This window comes from Rhinoderma darwinii, chromosome 3 (genome assembly GCF_050947455.1).
Source record: "Rhinoderma darwinii isolate aRhiDar2 chromosome 3, aRhiDar2.hap1, whole genome shotgun sequence".
Classification (NCBI taxonomy): Eukaryota; Metazoa; Chordata; class Amphibia; order Anura; family Rhinodermatidae; genus Rhinoderma; species Rhinoderma darwinii.
Genome location: NC_134689.1, coordinates 257,985,436 through 257,997,538, shown reverse-complemented (window position 1 = coordinate 257,997,538; position 12,103 = coordinate 257,985,436). Strand labels below are relative to the sequence as shown.

At 40.4% G+C, this 12,103-nt stretch overlaps 1 protein-coding gene across 4 annotated transcripts in view; it reads right to left on the bottom strand.

The window, feature by feature from the left end:
* CSNK1G1 (casein kinase 1 gamma 1) overlaps positions 1-12,103 on the bottom strand; it is a 111,751-nt gene that overhangs the window by 48,554 nt on the left and 51,094 nt on the right. For all 4 annotated transcript variants that reach the window (XM_075857833.1, XM_075857836.1, XM_075857837.1 and 1 more), the window contains exons 3-6: positions 9,132-9,172; positions 7,546-7,615; positions 5,049-5,200; positions 2,662-2,896 (exon numbers count right to left, since the gene is read on the bottom strand). In XM_075857833.1, coding sequence (XP_075713948.1) covers positions 2,662-2,896; positions 5,049-5,200; positions 7,546-7,615; positions 9,132-9,172 — 498 coding nt within the window. The remainder of the gene's footprint in view (positions 1-2,661; positions 2,897-5,048; positions 5,201-7,545; positions 7,616-9,131; positions 9,173-12,103) is intronic.

Sequence of the window (12,103 nt, the reverse complement as noted above, 5' to 3'; positions counted from 1 at the left end):
CCCAAAAAATGTGCACCTGCAACCTAGCAGTAAGTAAACAATTATCCACTATGCAGGAATTGATATAAAAGGAGTCTTCTGGGATTTAAAGCATACCTTCAGTTACAGAAAACTTCTGATATGTCACAGATATCTGTGGGGTTTCGGGGTAGGAGACCCCACAGTTCTTCAAAACAACGCTGCCAAAGCCAACGTTAGAGCGCACAGCAGCTTTGGCTCCTGTCGGCTTCCACAAGTCATATTCAGGAGGACTGAAGACCGCGGTCTCATACCCCCAATAGAAATGTCATTTTGCGGTCATTCAAGAAATCAGAGCAAAAAAATATATAAAAACTCCTGTAAATCCACCATTAAGGACTGCATATAATGAAGTTTCATGTTTACCCACATACTTTCACATTAGGATTCTATAAAGTCCAAGTCAAACACCGCAGAGGTTTTCTGTGTTACATGCGGATCTCACGCTTTTACGTTTTATCCACAGTTTAAATCTACACCAAATCCCCAACATAATAATAGGCATGTGGAAAAAGCTGCTACTTATACAAAACTCCATTCACTTTACTGTTAACTTGTATGGGATTGAAAACCTACACCGAAAATATTCAACAAATCTGCAGCTTCTGAACATACTACACAAACCTCCACACAGTGAGGTCCATGTCAGCTCGGAGACTAAACCTAGAAGGTACATAAAGTGTTAAATCTCCATACTTAAGCAAACTAGAGAAATATTCAGTTCCAGAAACCCCTTTAAAGTACATGTCCACAAGTTACGATCTTCTGGCATGTAATAACAGTGGGGTTGTGCGTGGTCCAGTCTATACTAAATATACTCATCCACAATTTGTGACGTTGAACAAGCATGGATATGTGTATTATTTTTTTTATGGCTTTTTGCTTTACTTTATTCTTCTGATGTTTAATAATGGTTTTGGCAGATTATGAAATAGTTAAAATATGGCCACTAGAGGGAGCACAAGTCTTCATGCTGGAAATTGAAAACAAAAACATCCGTTTACTGAAAAAGGCACGTGACACCATGCTAAAACTGGCAACATAGTAAAGCCAGTGCATACTAAAGTGAGGCTTCGTTCACATCTGTGTCAGGGCTCCGTTCTGCCAGAGCTTTCCGTCGTAACGAAGCCCTGACTGACACAAACTGAAACCAAAGGTTTCCGTTTCCATCACCATTGATTACAATGGTAACGGATCCTGTGCCAATGGTTTCAGTTTGTCTCCGTTGTGCAAGGGTTCCGTCGTTTTGACAAGATCAATACCGTAGTCTACTACGGTATTCATATTGTCAAAACGACAGAACCCTTGCACAACGGAGACAAACTGAAACCATTGGCACCGGATCATTCACCGCAGATGTGAACATAATATATAGCAAACTTAGGCTATTTTTTTTTTTTTTTTTTAATACTGCACTTTGGGTAACATTCATTTAAATATCTTGTACCAGATATGTGCATCCAGAAAAATGAGTAGGCAGCAGTGAGTGCAGTATACACATGATCAGAAAACGCAAGGCCAGGCAGTATGTTCTGCTAATGGCCATGCACATAAATGCAATACACTGCAAATGCAAAGGATTATAGGAATTTTAGTGTCAACACTACTATATAATGGGTCAGTGTCAGAATTAATCTAAGGGCTTGTTCACATCAGCGTCCCCCTTCCGTTCATGGGTTCCTCCGACAGAAAGGTCGAAAGAAACCCATGAATAGTAGAGTGACGCTGATGTGAACAGGCCCTTATATGCATATGCCAGACTTGCTGGATACTCCTATATAAAATAATTGTTCCCCCTAAAACCGCACCACTCACCGCATGTAAATAAACAAAAAGCCCTTCGTATGCTTTGGTAATATTATGCTGTTGCCAGTTTTAGGGGGAGGGGGGTGGTGTTTGGAGGCGACAGATGGGAAACAGGCCTTTATTTAGATCTGTGTTGGAGGCTCCGTTAGAGTCCTCAGTTGCAGATCCGGCCGAGAATACCGGAAACAATAGCGCAACATTCCGGTGGAACAAAGGACACCCGGACGACAACCTGACAGAACCCACTAAAATCAATAGGTTCCGTTGCCCGCTAGTTGTGTCTGTGGTGCAATAGAACCGGAATTTCAGTTTTCCTGCTTCTGACGGAGCAGTACAATGGAATGGTGAACGCTGGTGTGAACCCAGCCTTACATGGTCTTTGACCTGTGTCCAACCATGAATCATAAACGGGAGATTTGCATGGCTCATATCCTATGCAGCTCTAAAATCAGGCAAGACCGCTAAACACTAAATTCAAATGATGTTTGGAATTTGAAGAGGTTTTCTAGCTGCATTTGTTTTTCACAGAAAAACTGTATCAATATATTGTAAAGTGCGGATTCATCACTAAGTCTACTCCACCTCATCTGTATGATTACTTGGGTCTCCAACTCTAGACTAATCTAGAGACAGCCTGGTTGCTATGGAAGCTCTGCCTAACCATTGAAAAGTTTGTAGCTATGAGGCTCTGTATTTCTAGGAACCTGACATGAGTCAGCTGTTCAGCCCAAACCTGGATTGCCATTTTTCCGATAGAGAAGTGAATGAAAAAGTGAACAAGAAGTTTTCCTTGCACATTAGGATGTTTTCACATATAGACAAACATGTCTTGCACACCTTTTCCTAAGTGGGTGTTTATGGACATGTATCTGGCTGTTCCAGTTAAACTCTTGTGTTCCCGATAAGGTATGTGCTTTTTGGTTTCCGGGTCTATATATTCCTTGGCCAGTCCAAAGTCAATGATGTGGATGACATGTTCTTTCTTATTCCCCTGGCGACCAATTAAGAAGTTCTCTGGCTTAACATCTCTGTAAATGAGGTTCTTAGAATGAACGTATTCCATCCTTGAGATCTGAAGAATTAAAAAAAAAGATAATGCAATTAAAGTATTGACTGGCATGGAAAATGTTACCTACATTCCCACAAATCTGCCACTTAAATCAGAATTAATTTTTTTTTTTTACAAAAAATGGTGGGGGGGGGGGGGGCAGCTGACCCAGCCAATAAAACAACCAAGCCAGTAATTCTACATCTGGCCATTGTAATTTCATCATCGTAGTAATCCCATAGGAAGTCAAATTAAAATATCTTGGTAATTCAAGAGAACCAGTCAGCAACATCATGTCTGAGTGACTAGTTAAAAAAATATATACAAAACAAAAAAATACTATCAACATATTGTTAGGTGTGGTACGTAGATCATGAAGCAGTAAAAGTCATCTATATATTTTGCCTCTCCCTCCTCATTGACCAACCTAACCGGGAGACAGATTGCCCAATGCTCAGTCTGCAATAGGAGACCTGGTGAGAAGGTGATGGGTTTCTGGTTTTATCGCTAGATTTCTACAAAAATGTTTCAGCCGTTTGCAGCATCGATACGGGCATTTGTCTTCTGATTTCCCCGTTCATGCATTCTTCAGTTTAGTGTAATTTTAATCTGTATTTAAAAACCTGGCAAACATTTCATGATTACTGTAGCAGCAGTAAAAGGAAAGGATAAAACACATTGAAAAGCACTTCCTCTAATATACTAGTCATTCAATGAATTAGAATATCAAAAAGTTAATTTCAGTAATTCAATTCAAAAAGTGAAGCTCATATATTATATAGATTCTTTACACAGAGTGATCTATTTCCAGCATTTTTTTCTTTTAATGTTGATGATTATGGCTAACCATTAATGAAAACCCAAAATTTAGTGTCCCAGAAAATCTGAATATTATATAAGCCCAATTTCAAAAATTATTTTTTATTACCGAAATGTTGGCCTACTGAAAAATATGTACAGTATCTGCACTCAATACTCGGTTGGGGCTCCTGATGCATGAATTACTGCATCAATGCGGCGTGGCATGGAGGCGATCAGCCTGTGGCACTGCTGAGGTGTTATCAATGCGGCGTGGCATGGAGGCGATCAGCCTGTGGCACTGCTGAGGTGTTACGGAAGCCCAGGTGGCTTTGATAGCGGCCTTCAGCTCGTCTGCATTGTTGGGTCTGGTGTCTCATCTTCCCCTTGACAATACCCCACAGATTCTCTATGGGGTTTAGGTCAGGCGAGTTTCCTGGCTAATCAGGCGCAGTGATACTGTGGTTATTAAACCAGGTGTTGGCACCTGCCCACACTGCCAAAAGTACCAAGTGCTGCTGGAAAATGAAATCAGCATCTCCATAAAGCTGGTCAGCAGCGGGAAGCATGAAGTGCTGGAAAATGTCCTGGTAGACGGCTGCGCTGACTCTGTACTTGATATAACACATTGGCCAACAAACTCGCCTGACCTAAACCCCATAGACAATCTATGGGGTATTGTCAAGAGGAAGATGACACCAGACCAAGCAATGCAGACGAGCTGAAGACCGCTATCAAAGCAACATGGGCTTCCATAACACCTCAGCAGTGCCACAGGCTGATCGCCTCCATGCCACGCCACATTGATAACACCTCAGCAGTGCTCCAGGCTGATCACCTCCATGCCACATTGATAACACCTCAGCAGTGCTCCAGGCTGATCACCTCCATGCCACATTGATAACACCTCAGCAGTGCTCCAGGCTGATCACCTCCATGCCACGCAGCATTGATAACACCTCAGCAGTGCCACAGGCTGATCGCCTCCATGCCACGCCACATTGATGCAGTAATTCATGCAAAAGTAGCCCGACTAAGTATTGAGGCATATACTGTACATACTTTTCAGTAGGCCAACATTTCAGTATTAAAAATAATTTTCGAAATTGGGCTTATATAATATTCTAATTTTCAGAGACTAAATTTTGGGTTTTCATTAACGGTTAGCCATAATAATCAACATTAAAAGAAAAAAATGCTGGAAATAGATCACTCTGTGTGTAATGAATCTATAGAATATATGACTTTCACTATTTGAATTGAATTACTGAAATAAATTAACTTTTTGATATTCTAATACCTTGAGAAGGACTAGTACAAGAACAAAAGCTCCAGTGTAAAGCGGTGCTGGGCAGTGATAACAAGGCGGCCTGCTCACCAGCTGAACTGCTATCATGAGCACAGTCTTCAAGGTGAATGTCCTGTCACACAGGTCAAACAAGTCTTCTAAGCTTGGACCTAGAAGCTCCAGTACCATGGCATTGTACTTTCCACATGGGCCAAAGTAGAAAACCTGGGGAAGCCCATCAGCTGGAAAAAATAGAAGATATAAGTAAGATAAAGGCAATTAACAGGGAGGGAGAAAAAAAAAAATTACAGAACGTACAACGATTTCTTATATCCAGCTATTTACAAAAAACGTGTTTTTTTAAAAGGCACAAAATAATGGTTATATCAAAACTCCCTCACTGCAGGCATAAAGGGGCTGTAGTGGTTTAGAAAAACATGGTGACTTTCATACAATATTAGCGCCACACCTGTCCATGGGTTGTCTGGTATTGCAGCTCAGCCCCGTTGAAGAGAGAGTAGGGCTTAGCTGCAATCACACACAACCAGTGGGCAGGTAGTTGTAAAAGAGGTGCCTAAACTTTTGGTTGCATAGTCAGCAAGATCTTTCATCCTTGAAGCTATATTATACTTCTTTTTTTAGCACGGTTTTATACTACAGTGTAAGGCCTTATTCACAAGAACGTTTAATACGTCCGTGTGACAGCCGTTAAAACAACGGCTGTCACACGGACCTATGCAGTTCAATGGGGCCATTCAGACAGGTAGCGTTTTACACACATCGTTGTGCGAAACTCACTGCATGTCCTATTCTTGTGACTTATTTACGGATCATGCATCCATTGAAGTCAATGAGTGCATGAAAATCACGGACAGCACACGGACGCACATCTGTGTGCTGTCCGTGATTTTCATGCACCAGTTCCTTGAAATGCAGAGAAAAATAAGTGCACAAAACACTAACAACTGATGCCACACGGTACACGGAACTGCAACGCATGGAAAAGAAAAAAAAGTGTCAGTTTTTTGCGGACACAAAACGGAAATGCTCGTGTGAATCTAGCCTAAGATAAAAAAAGTAATTGCCACATAGAAACCATCAACAAGCAGGTTTACGGCTTTTGGTAGCAGATATTACTCCTCTATGGTCAGTGAGCTGAGTTGCAGGATATACTAAAGGTACACACATGAACATTCAAATAGTCCACGTACCCAATACAATATATATATGTGCTAATGTGAATGTCATTATTTGGCAACCAGTGTCACAATGATTATAGTACAGTCTAGAAAACATTACATTTACCAAAAAGGACATACATACAGTCAGTCAGTCAGTCATTAAAGGGAGCCTGTTAGCAGTTTTGACGTTTTGATGTGCAAGTGCTCCTGCACTGCAAGTCCCACCCCTCTGTGTGACAACTCTAGCTGTCACCTCATTGGCCGCTAGAGCCGTCACTCAGAGCAGAGAATGGCACTTGTGACTTCCGTGCCGGGAATCAAAACATCCGTTTCCCGGTAATAAAACTTGCATGACCAAAAAAAAAGGTAACTTTAAAATGCCCCTCCACTCCCTTGTATCACACTATCAGTTTTGAGGGCTCAAAACTGCTGGTAGGTTCCCTTTCAAATGTAGAGCGTAGAATATGTAATAACAAATCTTGATGGGTAAAAAAAGGCAGTAAATAGTAATTTGTATAGCAGGAAGAATTTGGACCACTGACTAACATACACTAACTATGCTAGTATATGGGTACATCCACACACAGCGTAAACACTGCGGAACTTCTGCCAGACTTGCCGCAGAGCATTAAAGCAGAGGCTAGGTGGATGAGATTTGAACAAATCTAATTCACAAGCTGCGGAAAAACACACAGAAAACCCATGTGGAGATTGACCTGTGGTGCAGATTCTCAATACGGTGTGTGTCAATCTCTCTAGTGAAAAAGCACTGACGACTTTCTACGAGGATAATCCGGACGGAAATTCTGCAGTGTTTATGCTGTGTATGGACCGGACCTACCCAATATGAACAAACAAAACTATACAGACTAAATCAACAAGATACCACCATAAGGTCGGCTTTTCCCAATTTAGTTTATGAAGGGCTGAGGAAACACGGAATCTAAACCTATTGCATCAATTTCATTTTAAAAGGAAGGTAAAAAGCTTGTGGAATCAACAGGCTCACTATTTTTCACTGAATTGGTCGAGCTGCCTCACTTTACCTTCCTCTATATCGAAGGGCCATTAGACTGTGACCTAAGAGGCGTGCACCCACCTAATCCATCTGTCCAGTGCTGCTGCATGTTCTTTTTCAATTTAAAAATGTAATTTAATTATTTGGAGCCACGTTAAAAAGATACAGGCTTTAGTTGGCTTAAAAGCCTACAGGGAACTCAAGAAAAGGAGTTCACATTTAAGGATTATGTAATGTATGACGACTGGCCAACATCGTATGCAGAGACCACCACAGAACACATTGAGTAACCACTACTTTCCAAATATTGCTCTGGAAAATACTGGGTATTCCAAACTATGGCAATATCCAAAATATTCGGGACCCTACAATTGAATTTATTATTTACCTGTGCTCCCTAGTTGCTTGTAAAACCGATATTCCAGATGAAGCTGAGGAGCACGCGATTTAATTGGTTCCTAAAAAAAAAAAAAAAAAAAAAAAAATCGAAATCTTAATAGAAGGTTATGCTTTTATAACAATTCGCTTATTTTGGGACACATGTAAATCCCAACCCAGTACCAACAGGACAATCAATCAGAAACCTACCAGGACCACCTCTATTCCTAGCTGAACACAAACAATACTTTGCTTTTACGTTAACCGCACACTCCTGATTTTCCCTGAATAATGGTATAGAATAGAGATATGTCCTGTTGTGTAGCATCTATGAGCCAACTATGGATGTGCATCACGTGACCCAGAATCCTCTATCCAACAGAGAGAGTGGAAAGAGGAAATGCTGGGTCACATGAGTTTTGTTAGACCATAGACCCTTCAGAGCAGGATGCACCTATGGGCTATTCCATGCAGTACAGAGAGGATGCGGGGCCTAGCCATGTAGGAGCAGTAATGAGGGCACGATTTAGAGGACATTTTAGAACTCAATTTTTAACAGTGTTGTCCATAGAAATCTCTTACCAACACAAATTGGTAGTAGACTTTAGAAACTAAATCAAGAATCTGAGCAGTTGAGAGACAAAACCGTATTTGCCACTTTGTTTTCAGGTCTGTCTGTGCTAGGACAAGGCATGTAGTGAATAGAAAGTGCACAGAAGCAGAACCCCTATAAACGAACACGTGAATACTTTTCTTTTTAACTAGTAAACGGAATTAAGAATCAAGGTCAGGTAAACAAAGCAAAGTTAACGACTTCCTTTCAGCATCTTAATAGCAAGTCCGCTGGTTGGCATTATAGACATGGGTGGAGTTTCCTCTATCCCAACAGTTCGTCCAAGCTTTTTACTTTACTATTGTTAAGTAGAAGTAATTTTGTGTTAGACCAATAATCCTGAAGGACGAGGAAAATACTCAGAAAATATTCTGCCATAAGGAGCCAGGTCACACCGCAAGTAGTGGATAATAATGCCACTAGACAATAAGAACTCCCATACATATCAATAGAAAACAACGTAATTTTATATTTGCCTCAGTTCTACTTGCAGCATTAGCGACTGCTATCATATTGGAAAAATAACAAGCAATTCTGTAATATTTGAGCCACAGTACATGTTAAAAAAGAATAAATGCATATCGTCAGACGTAACACTGGGGCTGTATACATTTCATCAGGCAAGTGGTGTTTTTATTATGCGGACTAGAAAGGCTGGACTTAAAACGTGTCGTCACGAAAAGACAGCAAAATAAGTGATAAAATATGAACCTCAAATTCTGAGAGAGGTATTCATGAGGACTAATACTGCAAGGAAAGAGTCTAACATTTATATTAAGCCCCAAAAAAAAACAACAACTGTGCCATCTACCAACAACTTCCAAGTAACCTGTGAACTCTGACATCTCGAACCAGGAAGCCAGCCATAGTTTATACATGTGCTTAACCGCAGGAAAAGGAAGAGGAAGCAGGGGTTTAGGTCAGGAAGCGCAGAGACAAACGTAATCCTGACAAGAGCACAAACATCACGGCTATATACTCACCAGTTTAATTGCCACATATTCATTTGTGTAAAGATTCTTGCCTGAAGGAGGAAAAAAATATATATATAGAAAATCATCAATTTGTGGAAACTCAGTCAATGGACAGTCACCATGCCAACAATTTTATAAATTCCAGTAAAAATATAAAACAAAGAAAAAAACCAACAAAAAAAAAAAAAAAACGGAGAAAGACGAATGATACAAAAAAAATTATAGATTTTATGTTGAATGTCACATACGCTTTGCCTGTAGTTTTATTTTTCAATCTTTGTGCTGGTTAAATAGGAAAGGCTGCAACGAGCATTTCCAATGACAGACAACATAACAAGTTAATACCACACTACTGTACAATAAATACTATTGGGACAAATGTGCACAAAATAAATAAATTATTTTTAGTGCTGTAGTATCCCAAAACGGGGTCACTTCTGGGGGGTGTCCACTGTTTTGGTCCGTCAGGGGCTTTGCAAATGCGACACGACACCCGAAAACCAATCCAGCAAACAAGCTCCAAAAGCAAAATAATGCTCCTTCCCTTCTAAGCCCTGCTGTGTGTCCAAACAGCCGTTTATTACCACATATGGGGTATTGCCGTAATCAGGAAAAATTGCTTTACAAATCTTTATTCCTTGTAAAAATTGATCATTTTTAAGTTTTATTGGAAAAAAACATTTTTTCATTTTTACGGACTAATTCCACTAAACTCAGCAAAAACCTGTGGGGTTAAAATGTGCACTATAACCCTTGATGAATTCCTTGAGGGGTGTAGCTTGCCAAAGGGTGTCTTTGGGGGTGTTTCCACTGTTTTGGCACCACAAGACCTCTTCAAACCTGATTTGGTGCCTAAAATATATTCTAATAAAAAGGAGGCCTCAAAATCCACTAGGTGTGCCTTTGCTTCTGTGGCTGGTGCTTCAATCCATTAGCACACTAGGGCCACATGTGGGAGATTTCTAAAAACTGCAGTATCTGGGCAATAAATATGAAGTTGCGTTTCTCTGGTAAAACCTTTTGTGTTACAGAAAAAAAATGGATTAAAATGGATTTTCCGACAAAAAAATAAAGAAATTTGTAAATTTCCCCTCTACTTTGCTTTAATTCCGGTGAAACACCTAAAGGGTTACGAAACTTTCTAAATGCTGTTTTGAAAACTTTGAGGGGTGCAGTTTAAAATTGGGCGATTTAAAGAGGCTCTGTCACCACATTATAAGTGCTTTATCGTCTACATAAGGAGATGGGCGCTATAATGTAGATCACAGCAGTGCTTTTTATTTAGAAAACAATCTATTTTCACCAAGTTATGACCTATTTTAGCTTTATGCTAATGACTTTCTTAATGCCCAACTGCGCGTGTTTTTACTTTTGACCAAGTGGGCGTTGTACAGAGGAGTGTATGACACTGACCAATCAGTGTCATACACTTCTCTCCATTCATTTACTCTGCACATAGTGATCCTGCATTGTTCACTATGTGCAGCCACACACACATACATAAACGTTACTGAAGTGTCTTGACATTAGACATCGCGTCCAACCAGGACAGGATGTTTATTCACAATCCCGACACTTCGGTAACGATTGTGTGTGACTTACAGCACAGCAAGCGTAATCTCGCTGTAAATGACAGCACAGCGTGATCTCGATGTGCTGTGTGAGTAAGTCACACACAAACGTTACCGAAGTGTCAGGATTGTGAATAGACATCCCGTCCTGGTTGTCATTAGCATAAAGTTAAAATAGGTCATAACACGGTGAAAATAGATAATTTTTCTAAATAAAAGACACTGCTGTTATCTACATCACAGCGCCGATCACATTATGTACAAGATAGGCCACTTATAATGTGGTGACAGAGCCTCTTTAAAGGGGGTTTCTAATATATAAGGCCCTCATAGCCACTTCAGAACTGAACTGGTACCTATAAAAATAGGTTTTGGAAATGTTATTGAAAATGTGAGAAATTGCTGCTAAAGTTCTACACCTTGTAACATCCTAGAAAAAATAAAAAAGGATGTTCAAAAAAAACGATGCAAACAGACATATAGGAAATGTTAATTAGTAACCATTTTGGCTGGTATTGCTATCTGTTTTAGAAGCAGATACATTTAAATTTAGAAAAATGCTAATTTTTGAAAATTTTCTCCAAAGTTTAGTGCTTTTTTTCCCCAAACAAACACTGAATTTATTTATCAAATTTTTCCACTAACATACAGTACAATGTGTCACGAGAAAATCTCAGACTCACTTGGATAGGAAAAAGCATCCCCCAGTTATTACCATTACATTCTTTTCTTTGTAGTTTCCTTCCTGCTGAGCAGCTGACTAGGGGGAGGGGTTAACTGGTCCCAGGTTGTATAAATTAGCCCTCAGGACTCTGTAGAGCCTGCTCTGGTGGGCTTGCTAAACAAGTGGTTTGTATATCAAGTGGAGTTACAAAACAGGAGTTACAGCCCCTGTAAGTACTCTTTTCTTTTACTTTAACAACTGTTCACGGTTTTTTTTGGTAACTGGGATAATGGATAGCAAGATTGGAGGTTTTCTTCAGTGCAGTTTGCCATATGTATGCACGACTGGAGCCCGAATTCCAGGGGGAATACCGCTGTGGCAGATGTGAGCATGTTGGTCACGTGGAAGCCCGCATTAGAGATCTGGAGGAGCAGAATGCAACACTGAGGGTGATAGACAATCTTGAGCAGAGCATGCTGCTGACGGAACATGCAGTTAGTGGGGTAGAATTGGAGGGTGAAGACATGGGTCAGCAGGATCAGGCAAGTAGCTGGGTTAAATGTAGTTAGGGGCAGTAGAAAGGGGTCCAAGGAAATTAAGGCCAATCCGGTTTCTGATATTCCAAGCAAAATTGCCAAGTTGAATGATGATGCGAGGGTGTCTGTCTCAGTGACATCAGTATCCACTAGGGCTGCCATTTCTAACAGCCGGGAGAACAGCCCAGCTAGTAGTCGGCGAGATGGTAA